Below are 13,469 nucleotides of genomic sequence, written 5' to 3'. Positions count from 1 at the left end.
CGATGAAACATACAAAGCCTCTGCTAAGAAAAGGAGCAAAGACATTTGTTATACACTGGTGCCATCTACTGGATATTGAAGGCACTGAGCAATCCAAAATCTGAGAGCCAACAACCAAGCAGAAAATACCTCCACCGAACCCCGAAACAGGGTCTAAAAAACGTCAGAAGTTGCTGACTCCGACAAAGAAGCTGCCGTGACGTGGACACACTCCTCCTATCCCAGGGTGACCAGCAGTGAGATTTAATTTCAGAGATTGTTCTTTCTTTTTATGGCTCAGGCGAGGTCTACACTAAAACGTTAGGTCGACTCAGCTACGTCACTGAGGGGTTTGAAAAATCCATATCCCTGAGCCATGTAGTTAAATTGACCTAACCCCCAGTGTAGAAAGCACTAGGTAGCTACTGCCTCTCGGGAATGTGTGTGTGTGGATTAACCCCTCCCATCTGTGTAGTGAGTGTAATTGCTAGTTCTCTTGTTGCGGCTGCACTCTCTCTAGTGAGACCTCGAGGAATTGCATTTTGGCTTCTAAGTAATGCTACGTGGATGTTCCTCCTTGGAACACCCAAGTCACTTGAACTAAGAGAATCTCACAGAAAATGTTTAAGCGCCTGCTTTGGATGCTTTAAACAAGTTCCTTTCAAAGCCAACATGAGAAACAGCAAAGACCAGATTCCTCAAGGTGCAGCCTGTGAGACGTAACTTTACTTCTTGGAGAATTACTTTAGGTGCGGTAAGTGTGTTAGAAATACGGAAGAACTGATAACTGTTGATTATAGATCTGGGTCATTCATGGTGAATTAATATACTGGTTGGCTGGTTAAGAATAACCCAGTGTCCTCATTTGAGACATTCTGACCGAGGTTAAACTAGATCTGAGAAGGACCCAACTTTAAAATCAGAAAGCCAGCACTCCCGGGATGCAGTAAATTAAATTCCAGCTGAATTAAATTCCAGCCCCAAACTGGCTATGTTTCTCCAATAGGAAAATCTAGTTTGTTAGATTTTCAGATGAAATCTAACTGGCACTTTGGCAAATTCAAAAAATTGACACCCCCCCTCCCCATTCACACTTACTCATCTCCCTGCTACCCTGGACCAGACTCATGGCCCATCTAGGCCAGTATCCCACCTCTCCTTGATCGGCTGTGGGTGATGATCCCTAATAATAATTCTCTGTTTCCCCTCATACCCTTTGTTTGTTCAGTCCGTAAGCTCTTCAGGGCAGGGACTGACTCTCACTGTGGCTCTGTGCAACATCTGACCCACTGGGGGCCCTGATCCCGGTCGGGGTCTGCACAGCGCCAGGCACAACGGGGCCCTGATCTCAGTCGGGGTCTGTGCAGTCCCAGGCACAATGGGGCCCTGATCTCGGTCGGGGTCTGCGCAGTGCCAGGCACAATGGGGACCTGATCTTAGTTGCAACCTCCAACTGCTACCATAACAAGCAATAATGACGAGATGCCTATAATGCACTCACATGGGTGTGTGCCAGAAAGATAAATCCACTAATGCTGGTACAGTGCCCAGTAAATAAGGCGTCCGGGCCCATATAAAGCTGTAGCTGATCCCTCACAGACTGATTGGGGGCCGTACGGCAGATAGAAGCCCAGACACACACGTGCACACAGGAGGCAGAGTGGACATGACCATGATTTATTGGAGACCGTATCTGGGTGGATGCGAACATGCTCAGAGCCCAGCAGTGGCTGTACAGATCCCGGAGGCTTGGAACCACGTCGGGTCACTGCCCGTCCCAGGGAGCTTGGAGTTGGGCCACATGGGATCCGAATGTGTGGAGGAGCAGTGATGGCATGGGGTGTGGCTGTGGTACTTCCAGCTATGTGGGCATGGCCAGGGAGTCTCTGGTAATGGACACATGCTTGGGCATGATTGAGATGCCTTTGGTAATGGGGGCATGAACCTCTGGTGATGGGGGACCATGATAATGGCTCTTCTGTTGATGGTAGCATGACAAGGCATCGTTACGGAGCTACTGGCGATGTAGGATGTGGTTAGCTGTGGTTACAGAGCATCTGACAACATAGTTATGGAACTTCCAGCGACGTTGGCCATGGTTGAGGCACCTCCTGGTCTTGTGATGTCAGGCATAGCGAGGCATGGCAGGGCACGGCTTCTCTGGGGATGTGGGGTGTGGCTTGGCGTGGTTTCAGCACCGCCAGCCCAGGTGACATAGTTGGGAGTGCCTGTGGCTCACTTGGCGATGTGGCATGGTTGGGTATGGCGTGAGGATGTGGGGTGAGGTTATGGCACAGCTGGTGACATAGGGCCGGCTGGGCATGGTCATGGCTCTTCTGGTGACGTGGGGTATGGTTAGGCGTGGTTGTGGCACCTTCCGCTCTGGCATCTTGGGTCAAGGTTGGACATGGCTGGGGCATATCTGGCAGCATAGAGCATGGCTGAGCGAGTCTACAGCGCCTTTGGCAACATGGTTATAGCACTCACAGCTCCGTGGGGCGAGGTTGGGCGTGGCTATGGCACCTCTGGCTCTGCGGGGCACCATTAGGAGGCCTCCGGCTCTGGCGTGTAGATGACCAGCGGCTGGCTGTTCTTGCCCTTGTCGTGCCAGCAGACGTCGAAGAAGGGGTAGACAGTGGTGGTGATGCGTGAGTGGAAGGCAAAGAGCGGCACCAGGTTGTCCTCATCGCTGGCATCGTAGAACCCCAGCATCCCATCCTCGAAGCTGAGATACAGCCCGATCCGGCTGGGCTTGGTCTCCACCCGCAGCAGCCGCGGCTCCTTATGCTCCACATGGGCCTCGTAGTTCTTGCCTTCCTTGCAGCCCACCAGCCAGAAGCCGTTGGAGGGCAGAGCCTGGAGCCGACCCTTTCGCCCCGCCTCGGCCGAGATAACGCCCAGCGCCCAGCGCGGCTTGTCGCCCACCGTCACCTCCCAGTAGTGCTCGCCGCTGGAGAAGCTCTGGCGGCTCACCACGCAGTTGGACTTGTCGAAGCGACCCGGGTCGTCCGAGCTCACCGGCTGCTTGTGCTCTACGCACTCCACCCGCTTGCCGTCCTCCGACACCACCAGGTTGGGGTGGGCCGTGTCTGGGTCAAAGGTCAGGTTCTCCAGAGCTGGTGGGAGGGGAGGGGGAGAAAGGAATGGGGCATCATGTGGAATCCTGGAAAGTTAGCCCAAAATTCCACCCCTTGTCACCTCCCACCATCCCCATTTTTCCTAATTCTTCTTTCCCACGCAGCACCCCAACCGTCCCCTTCAAGGGAGGCCAGGATCTCGGGTGGGGGCCAGAGGGTGCCCAGCACACTGGGGCCTAATGAATAGAGTACTGCACTGGGCCCAGGACGCCTGGGTTCTATTCCCAGCTCTGCCACGGGTCTGTTGAGCTGATCACTTCACTCAGGGTCTGTTTAGCACCCAGCACAACTGGTGATTGCCGTGCAGGGTAAAGGAGAATAGAATATATCCTTGGATATATACAGGGATCCCTCGCCCGCTGCGGAGATGCAGCCACTTCTGGGGCAGGAGGACTATTTATACAGGGATCCCTCGCCTGATGCTGAGATGCAGCTACCTCTGGGATGGGACGCAGGGTTTGTTTAGCAGTCGTGCTGCAATCCTGCACTGAAAGCGAAGGTAGAATGTAAAGACTAGAATGGAGTCACCATAGCTGGAATTTTGCCAGGACATTGTGGTTAACTCACTGACTCTTGGAAAAATGCCAGGGATATTTAAAAACCATGAATGGCCAGAGTGTTGGTATGAATCTCATTTGAAATGCAACAGAGCTCCCCCATGCACTGCGCTGGGGCCCTGGGGCCAGCGCTGACTGCGAGGGGAGAGCGCCCCCTACTGAGCCACCGACCTGCTCTCTGCAGCACAGCGCCCCCTAGCGCTGCACTGGGGCAGTGGGGCCAGCAATGACAGAGCATCCCTACTGATCCTTCTCCTGCAGCTGCCCTACCTGGCATCAGTGCACGGAACATCTTCCTCCACACCTGGAACTTGAAGTCATCTGTGATGATTGGCAGCTGGACGTCCATCCGGGCGACTGGTGGGGACTCTCCCAGGATCTTTTGCAGCCTGTGGGGAAGGAAGAGCCAGTCAGGGGGCCATGTGCCCAGGGAGGGGAACCAGTAGGGACGGGGGGGGTGTAGGGAGGTCAGAGGGAGAGGATAAGGGGCGATGCAGAGGTCAAGACTGTGTGACTCAGTGCTATTCATCCAGCAGGGAATGTTGTCTTCCCAAGACCTGAGTGTGCGAGGCTCGTGTGCAAGGGGAGGGGTGGAGCACACAGTAAGAGAGGCACTCTGGATTTGTACAATAGGAGAGGCAGGCTGGCCTCATGGTTAAGACACTGGCCTGGATCTCAGGACACTTGGGTTCAATTCCTAGTGCTGCCACAAACCCACTCGTGCAAGTCACTGAATCGCTCTGGGCCTCAGTTTTCCCATCTGTAAAATGGGGCTAATAAACCCTTCTTTGCCTAGAATGTGAGCTCACTGAGTGTCTGAGCAGCACCTGCCATAATCAGGGCCCCCAATCTTGGTTGGCGGGGGGAGGGGGAAGTCTGTGCAGCACCTGATACAATGGGTCCCCTGATGTTGGTTGGGGGGTCATGTAGCACCTGGCACAGTGGGGGCCTCCATCTCAAGTGAGGTCTGCGCAGCGCCCGGCATAACGGGGCCCCGATGTTGGTTGGAACGTGGAGGTGTTACCCTAATGTAAGGCACGGTAGGGAGGGGGAACGTGTGGCGGGAAGGAGTGTGCCAGGAATACTGACACTGGAGGGGGCAAGGGATGAGCTAGTGTGCAAAATGAAGGCAGTGAAAAGGGTGAGTGTGCAAGAAGGCCTGAGTATGGTCAGGGACGCGTGTGCAAGGGCAGAGGGGGGGGTGAGAAGAGCGAGCCAGAGCACACGCGTGTGAGAGGAAGCTGGTGAGCGAGCAAGGCCTGGGGCAGAGGCTCCCAAGGAGACAGCTGTGGGCAAGCGTGTCTAGAATGCGGTTTCCAGTTCCGGGCACCCATGTTCAAGCAAGATGAAGCCAGAGTGGACCAGGTGCAGCCATGGGCAATCGGGGGCCTGCAGGGCTGGTTGGAGGAGAGGAGACCGGATGTGCTTGGCCGGGTTAGCCTGGCGAAACACTGGCTGAGGGGGTCTGATCGCTCCCTACTGACACATCGGGGTAGGGAGCAGAGCTGTAAGCGATGCTGGAACCAGAGGAGGTGGGGACAAACCGGGCAGAAAGCAAGGGAGGCTGGACAGGAGAAGAAGGTTTCTGGCCATCGGAGAAGGGTGGGTCTGGATCGACCTCCCAGCAGCAGCAGTGCGGGCCAGGAACTGAGCGGGTTTGAGGATGGAGCTTGATCCATTTTGGACGGGGCTGAGCTGACAAGGGGGGAAGGAGGGGCTGCGAGAGCAGCGACTGGACTCGGTGACCCAGTCGGGCCCTTCCGGTCTGATGTCTCCAGCCCTATGGGGCGGACTGGGGGGCGGGGTCGTGGGGGAGCTGAAGGAGAGCGGCAGAGGAGTGGGAGCGCTCACCTGCTGGCCACCAGGCAGTATTTCTGTGGAGAGGAAGACGAGGGTGAAGATTAGCACCTGGCCCACAGCATCTCCCCATTCCCAGCCCACCCAGCCCCCCTCTAACCCAGCCCCCGTGAACCACAGAGGCAAGAACATGACGTTAAAAAAACAGACAGAGTCGGGGGTGGGTCTGATAGACACAGAGAGCCGGGGTGGGGGAAGTGCATTTGTGGGTGGGGGTCACACCCAGACCCAGAGGAGCGTGCGTGTGTTGGGGAGGGGAATGGACACAGGGACCTGGTATGTACCTAAAGGGGACAGAGACACAGGGATGTTTGGGGTCACAAAAGACAGACAGACACAGGGATGTTGGGGTTGGGGGTGGCAGATAGACACAGACGTTGGGAGAGGTCACAGACAGACAGATAGACAAAGGGATGTTGGGGGGAGGACAGGGTCACAGACAGACACAAGGAGTGTGGTGCAGAGCCCTGGACTCTAAGGGCTTGTCTACACTTAAAAGGCTCCGCCGCTGTAGTGCTTGAATGACGACGCTATCTACCCATTCTGCATCCCGGTGTAGGCAATCCCCTCCCCCCCCCCCCGAGTGGTGTAGCTATCTTGGTGGGAGAAGCTCTCCCGTCAGCAGAGCGCTGTCTACACCAGGGAGTTTGCGCGGTATAACTGCGTGGCTCAGGATGTGGATTTTCCACACCGCTGAGGGACACAGTTACACCCGCATAAGTTGCTAGCGTGGACCAAGCCCGAATAACAGTAGTCCAGCGCAAAGGGGGATAGAAAATAGTTTAGAAAACACAAAAGACAGATTGCATTCAATTCTGCTGACCATGCCCCCAAGGGGGCGGGGGGGTAAACAAGAGGAGAAAGGAACTGGAAATCAATGAACCAAAATTGGTAGCTTGGAAATTAGGTCTAACTGGAGGCCAGAATAATGAAGGGAGTAGCTGTCCCACCCACCACTCCTGTTTGGTGGGGTGGTGGTGGTTGCAAAACAGGGGATGGGTGGCCTAGAAGGAAGGATCAAGTTTCCCCATCATGGTTGCCACCTACGTCATCTGCTGGGACCCAGGGGTCCACTGTATCACCATCTTGTCCTGATCCTGAGGGATGTTCTGGCCAGACAGAGGGACCCAGATGACATTGTCACCTCTGCTGGCTAAATCCTGAACACCAGCTGGGATGTGAGACTACGGTGCCAGCGGTCACCCACCTCCCTTGTGGGGCTTTTTCCTTCCTCCACCTTAGTCAGATGGTCACAGACAGACAGACATGGGGGCAGGGTCATAGACAAATAGAGGGTACGTCTTCACTACCCGCCGGATCGGTGGGTAGTAATCGATCTATCAGGGATCAATTTACCGCGTCTCGTCTAGCCGCTATAAATGGATCCCCAAACGCGCTCCCCGTCGACTCTGGAACTCCACCAGGCTGAGAGGCGGAAGCGGAGTTAACGGGGGAGCCGCGGCCGTCGATCCCGCGCTGCGAGGACGCGAGGTAAGTCGATCTAAGATACGTCGACTTCAGCTACACTATTCTCGTAGCTGACGTTGTGTATCTTAGATTGATTCCCCCTCCCCACCCCCAGTGTAGACCAGCCCAGAGACACAGACACAGGGGATGGGGTCACAGACAGACATTGGGGGTGGGGTCATAGACAAATAGAGGGAGGGGTGGGATCACAGAGACAGAGACACAGGAGGTGGGGTCACAGACAGACAGAGGAAGGCAGGGGTGGGGTCACAGAGACAGCCAGAGACAGGGGTCAGGGGGTCACAGACTGACAGACACCAGGGATGGAGTCACAGACAGACGAAGGGGCAGAGTCCCAGACAGACAGAGGCAGGGGGGGAAGGGGTCTCTCCTCACCCTCAGGAACTCGGTCTGGCTCTCCTCCTGCACCTCACCCAGCACGGCCTCCATCTGCTTGAGCTGGTCTAGGTAGTGGCCCATGGTCTTGTGCTCATCCCGCAGTACGGCCGTGGCCTGCTGCTGCACCCGCTCTGCCTCCCGGCCCAGCGAGGCCTCCAGCACCTCCAGGAAGGCGCGCATCACCCCCAGCTGCTCCGACACCTGCTGCTTGAATCGCACCACCGTGTCCTGCAGCCGGGGAGGGAGGGATGGTCACTGCCTTGCCACTCCCCACCCCCATTTCCCCGATCCCCCCCTGGGGTCAGAGCCCCCTGTAATTACCCCCAATAGCACCTCCCCTCCCTGATCTGCTCCAATCCCTGGGGTGGGAGCCCCCCAGCAACCTCCTCCCCACATTTGTCTTCATGAATATGGAGGATGCACACACTGCTTTGTATTGTAGGGTCTCTAGTGAGGACTTAACTATTGGGCGTTGCTTGTCTGACATTCGCAGGCCAGTGGGATCCCTGTGAACTAACAGTGACTTCACCCACCGTTTCAATCACCATCACAGATCCCCTTCCACAGCACACATCCGAATGTCCTCAACACGTGTGTACACACACACACACACACACAGCCCCTGCTCTCTCACCTCCACCTCTGCTATCTGTCTGTTCAGCAGAGTGATCATTTTCTCCTTACGCACTTGTGCCTCCTGCAGTTGAATTTGCTGCTGGGGAAGTTGTTTCTGAGAGAGCAAGAGAAAAAGATGAATCGAGTGGTCTGATCCAAGGTGGCAGGGAGGGGGCGGGATACCGGGCTAGATGGGCCCATGGGTCTGATCCAAGGTGGCAGGGAGGGGGCGGGATACCAGGCTAGGTGGGCCCATGGGTCTGATTCATGGGGGGAACAAAGGGGCAGGATACCGGGCTAGATGGGCCCATGGGTCTGATCCATGGAGGGGACAAGAGGGCAGGATACCGGGTTAAATGGGCCCATGGGTCTGTTACCTTCATCCTCTGGTGGGCCTCGGCGGCCGTGATGATGTTGTGGCCCTTGTGCTTGCCCAGCGAGGCGCACACCCCGCAGATGACCTGCTGGTCCTGCTCGCAGTAGACGCTCAGGGGGTCCATGTGCTCCTCGCAGTGGTCGTGGGGCACCTGCCGGAAGCATTGCACCAGGTGCTCCATCTGCTGGTTGATGTGCAGCTGCTCCACCTTGGTGGGGGCCTGGCAGGTGGGGCAGGCCGCGGCCCGGGACAGGCACTCCAGGCAGAAGGTGTGGCCGCACTCAGCCGTCACGGGGGCCTTGAACAGCTTCAAGCAGCTGGGGCAGCTCAGGTCCTGGTGCATGCCCTGCATCAGGCGCTGCTTGGAGTTCGACATGGCTGGGCGGTGGGGTGGGCTGGCAGAGAGGGGACAGAAGGTGACTCATGTACCCCCATTCCCACCCCCTGAACCAGCCAGTCCGGGAGCCAAAGCCCCCTAGAGGGGAACGGCACCAAGTCCCATTCCCTGCCCTCCCCAGCCCTGCTTGGGATAAATGAGTCATTTCCCTTCCCCCTGTGCTGCCTCCTCATGTGTCTGGCCTCTGCAGCCTGACCTACTGGAGGAATGTTAACCCTGCCTGGTATCCGCTGGGCCCATGGCTGCAAGGTGACAAATACCTATAAATAGCTGGCTTGGAACGGACATGGCAATGGGAGCTGAGCTCTGGGGCCGGCAGAGTCTCCATCTGTGGATCACGGCCTCTCCCTGGGAGTTGTGTCTGACTGTGTTGCACAGCTCTGCTTTTTTGTCTTGATGCCATTTTGCTACAGTGTGTTCCACTGCACCCAGGCATTGCAGTGAATTGCACGGGATTTATGGCTTTGCAGTTGCGTGCTGTTTGACAGCGAATACGTATTGCGTTCTGTTCCCTCTGCTGCAGTGTGCCGTGCGTGACCTGGCATTGCCCTGTAGTCTCGTTAAGCACAAAGTATTGATCGCAGTGAATTCCACGTGCATCGATTGACATTGCGTTGCATGGTGTTTTGGTGCCGTGAGGTGCATTGTGTTGCAGTCGTTGTACTGTAGTGCAGGTAGGACAAGAAGTATTTGGCTTAATCTGCAGCATGTGTGGGTTACAGATGGGCCTGTGTTATCCAGGGGTTCAGACTCGATGATCATAATGGTCCCGTCTGGAATCTATGAATTTCATGCTATGCTGTGCTGTGCTTTTTGCTATCATAGAATATCAGGGTTGAAAGGGACCTCAGGAGGTCATCTAGTCCCCTGCTCAAAGCAGGACCAAGCCCCAGACAGATTTTTGCCCCAGATCCCTAAATGGCCCCCTCAAGGATTGAACTCACAACCCTCGGTTTAGCAGGCCAATGCTCAAACCACTGAGCTATCCCTCCCCCCTGCATGATGGGGAGCGGTCTGCAGGGCTGAACACTCCCCAGACTATGCTGCATGCCAATGTCAGGACCACGTCTGAGGACCAATAAAGGCCATTTCCCGAGTGGGATGAGCCAGCCTGGCTTTCTCCATGTCCTGCCCCACCTTGTCCACATTGCAGCTGGGAATAAGGGGCTAGAGGGGCGCTGGGAGGGGGTGAAAGCAGAAGGGAGGGAATAGACTGATCCCCAATAGGTAGAGATGGGTGAGACCCATTCCGGAGGGGCCTGACATGCAGCAAAGGGGGCCTGGATGGCTTCTCCATGCGTCGGACACAGAGTTGGGCCGGGGGGGAGGGAGAGGGATGGAGGGAGGGAGACAGACGCACAAACAGAAGAGAACAGATACGAACAGAGAGAGAGACACCGAGGAACATTTTTAGCCTCTGCCTAGAGAGATTATTTAACCTAAACCAGCCCCCCCCACAGCCAGCTCCCTTCTCTGCCCCCCCCCCTTTCCCTGCCACATGCTCTTCCCGCATACAAGCTGTCCCGCTGCTACCATCCAGGCTCAATGTCAGCACTAGGGGGTTAAAATGACACGCAGGAGAGAGGAGAAAAAAAGACATGAGAAATGGAGACAGACTCACGACAGAGGGACGCAGACTGACTGACACAGACAGAGGCCTCACTCTGAGTATTTCTGATCCCTGCCCAGAGCCAAGTAACTCCAGCTTGCACCAGCTAACCCCTGGTGCCATCCTAGAGGGCAGCGGCCGAGCCCATGTCCCCGTCAGATCCTTTGACCTTGCCCACGCAGCCTGCCCCGTTCTTCGCCGTTCAGAAAGACGATGCCTCCCTTCAAGTTTGCCCAACCACCCTCCAAGCCTGGACCCCGGCACCCCGGTCGCAATAGGCTGCATACAGCCCAAGGGGCAACGAAATATACCCACAGCCACCGCTCCGGGCGGGAGAGAAAGAAGCAGCGTCTTACTGAGATCGGAGGAGACGGATTGGGGAGCAGGGTCCGGCTGGAGGGCGATGAGGTGCAGAGATCGGATGGGCACCGAGGAGCAGCTGACTGCTGGGATGGGCTCAGGCTCAGTGCGACTGCTCCACGGCCCCTCCCTGCCTCTATATATAGATCAATAACGCGCTGCGGTTCTGGGAAGCACAGGACACCGACCAGTTTTTTGTCTGCAGAGCAGGAGGGGGAGGGAAGGGTGACAGGCGACTTGCTCAGGCAGCTGTTGGCATGGGGAGACATGGCTCTCATTCCCCAGCACAATCTCTCTGATAAGGGCGAGTGACCTGCACTGCCCTCCCGGATGCCTGGGTCCCATTCTGCATCCCGGACTTCCCCTGCACCCCAAGGTCTGGGTGTGGAGCGTTATCATCCAGGATGCCTGGGTTCCATTCCCCATCCCATTCCCTTCCCCCGGGGAACCATGGGCTATGAGATCCCCCTATGGGGGAGCACCCTGCACTGCTGTTCCAGTCACCTGGGGACCCTCATGCTGTCGGACTCTGGGGGCACGGATCAATTGTGATTTGGGGTGGGGAGGATCTAGCTGCCCAGCTCGGCCCAGCCAGCTGCCACGATCGGATTCCCCAGCCAAGATATTGCAGAGAGTCATGGCAGCTGATGACCGTGCCGGGTGTGTGAGCTTTGGTGGACACACGGAGATCAGCGTGGGAGCGGTGGGGGTGAATGGAGCTGTCTGTACTTGGGTGTAGGGTTGCGTACTTTCAAATTTCTGAAAACCAGACACTACAGCAGGAGTGCTGGAACCTCCCCCTGCCCCACCTGTTCCCCTGAGGCCCCGTCCCTGCCCCGCCTCTCCCCTGGGCCCTGCCCCCAAAGGCCAGTGCTTCTGAGGCCATCGGGGAAGCAGGAGCTCCATGAGTAAGTGAGGTGTTGGGGCAAGGCCTTGGTGAGGAATTGGTGGGGTTGTCTGAGCCCTAGTGCAGCCTAGTGAGGAGGGAAGGATCAGAACTGGAGTCCTGAGCTGCCTGGATGCAGCCCCTCTGAGAGCCTGCATCTATCTCCCCCAAAACTCTTTCACATGGTGTTTGTAGCTGTCCTCCAGTACCTGGTAGAGCCACCCTGCAGTCCCTGTTCCAGCTCAGGATGAGTTCACACAGCTTCTGCATCTTCTCTGGATTGGTACTCCCAGATTTAAAGTTTGAGTATTGCTAGTCACCTAGAGTGGTGCCGTATAATTGATTCAGAATGCTGCCCACTGCAGTCACCCGCTGGCTCAGCTGTTCTCAGTGTCTGTGAACAAAACGCCCGTCTGAGGAGAAGAGAGAGAATGAACTGGGGTTTGTTACCCTGTTTGCTAATATAAAATCTTCCCTAATGAGTTTCACCACAGCACTTTGCAGTCTGGATATTGAGAGATTGCTCATCCAGTGTCAAAATGCAGCCACCTCTGGGGTGAGGCATGGCAGCAGTGCTATACAACATGTGGACTAGATAAGGCATTAATAGGGATGTCTCCATATGATTTCTTTGCTTTTGAGAGGAGAAACTGGCCTGTGTGACAGAAGAATTGGATTTAAAAACTGGCGTCTCAGACAGAGCCCCCCGTTTTAAGAGAAAAGGAAGTGTCAAAGCTGCTGAAGTGGAAGAATTCACTCCACACTGAGGTGGCCTTCAGTTAATGGTGCCTGTTCCCATAGACTCGGAAGGAATAGATTTTCATTCATTAAAAGTGGATTTCATCGCACACCCACACAAACTGTCAAAACCATGTTTCCATTGATGATAATAGAAATCTGCAGATAGGGAAAATGCTGCTTGGGAGCTTATTAGAGTCCAAATCCAGTGATTCAGACTTTTGGATGGGCCTTGTCACAAATGGACTAGGGAATGAACAGGAAAACCAGGGATGTCAGGATATTTACTTTGTATCTTTTGACATGTGATATTGACAATTTGTGTTTTACCAGTTTACAAAGTTTTCACTTTTTGAATCTCAATGCCTATCGTCACTAAATAATTGTCTGAGCCCTCCCCCATAATTTAATGCAACTGAAAATTTAAGTCAATCAAAATCTCAAAAAAAGTTTAAAAGAAAACCAACATCTGTTGAAATTATAAAAAAAATAAAAATTGAATTCTGCCAAGCCTATTTATAACACACTGTGTCTGTGCTCTCATGCCCTCTGCTGGTAGGAATCAGAGCTGCTCAAATGTGTATCATAGGCCCTATAACTTTACAGCTACTGAGGGAGGGCTTTCCTCCAGGGGTTCAGGGCCTGGGTTTTTGTAGCAGGAGGACGTGAGCTCTATCCCTGTGGGCATTGTGCAGTTCGAAGCAGAAGGCTAGCAGGGATGTTGTGGTTGGCCACAGCTTTAGGGCAATCATCTTGAGTTCCATGGTCTTGGAGGATATTTTCAATCTTGCTCCTCTCCTCTCCCACCTAATTGCCAGACCCCTCACATGGTTCCTGCCTCATGACAGGTGCTGGCTCGGGGCTGCATGCACAAACATCTCCCTTCGCCAGGCTGAATCTGCTCTGACATCATCATCATCATCATCATGACAACTCCTAAAGGGACGCAGCCTCCCCATGGATCGAGCACCATCTGGATCAGTCGTGCAGGATACCAGAATCTCCCTTTTGCAAGGTTTAATTGACCATTTTCACCTCAGCGGCAGAGAAACTCTTACCTGGTCTGACGACAGCCTCCCAGATCGGCTTCCT

The 13,469-nt window shown here is 55.2% G+C and overlaps 1 protein-coding gene across 4 annotated transcripts; it reads right to left on the bottom strand.

Moving 5' to 3' along the window:
* Positions 1–1,635: 1,635 nt before the first annotated feature.
* Positions 1,636–10,861, bottom strand: TRIM72 (tripartite motif containing 72). 4 transcript variants are annotated; one of them, XM_054027574.1, is made up of 7 exons: positions 10,709–10,861; positions 8,389–8,782; positions 8,031–8,126; positions 7,394–7,624; positions 5,525–5,547; positions 3,944–4,062; positions 1,636–3,095 (listed from the first exon to the last, which is right to left on the bottom strand). In XM_054027574.1, the coding sequence occupies exons 2-7, from the start codon at positions 8,761–8,763 to the stop codon at positions 2,524–2,526; spliced, it is 1,416 nt and encodes a 471-aa protein (XP_053883549.1). In that variant the 5' UTR covers positions 8,764–8,782; positions 10,709–10,861; the 3' UTR covers positions 1,636–2,523. The 4 variants fall into 4 exon arrangements, with proteins under 4 accessions (XP_053883549.1, XP_053883548.1, XP_053883550.1 ...); XM_054027573.1 differs by having other exon boundaries at positions 10,750–10,860; XM_054027575.1 differs by lacking the exon at positions 10,709–10,861 and adding an exon at positions 10,448–10,683.
* Between the last annotated feature and the right edge of the window lie 2,608 nt (positions 10,862–13,469).

Source organism: Malaclemys terrapin, chromosome 4 (genome assembly GCF_027887155.1).
Source record: "Malaclemys terrapin pileata isolate rMalTer1 chromosome 4, rMalTer1.hap1, whole genome shotgun sequence".
Lineage (NCBI taxonomy): Eukaryota > Metazoa > Chordata > Testudines > Emydidae > Malaclemys > Malaclemys terrapin.
The sequence above is the reverse complement of the archived record's forward strand: the minus strand, read 5'-3'. Positions and strand labels throughout refer to the sequence as shown.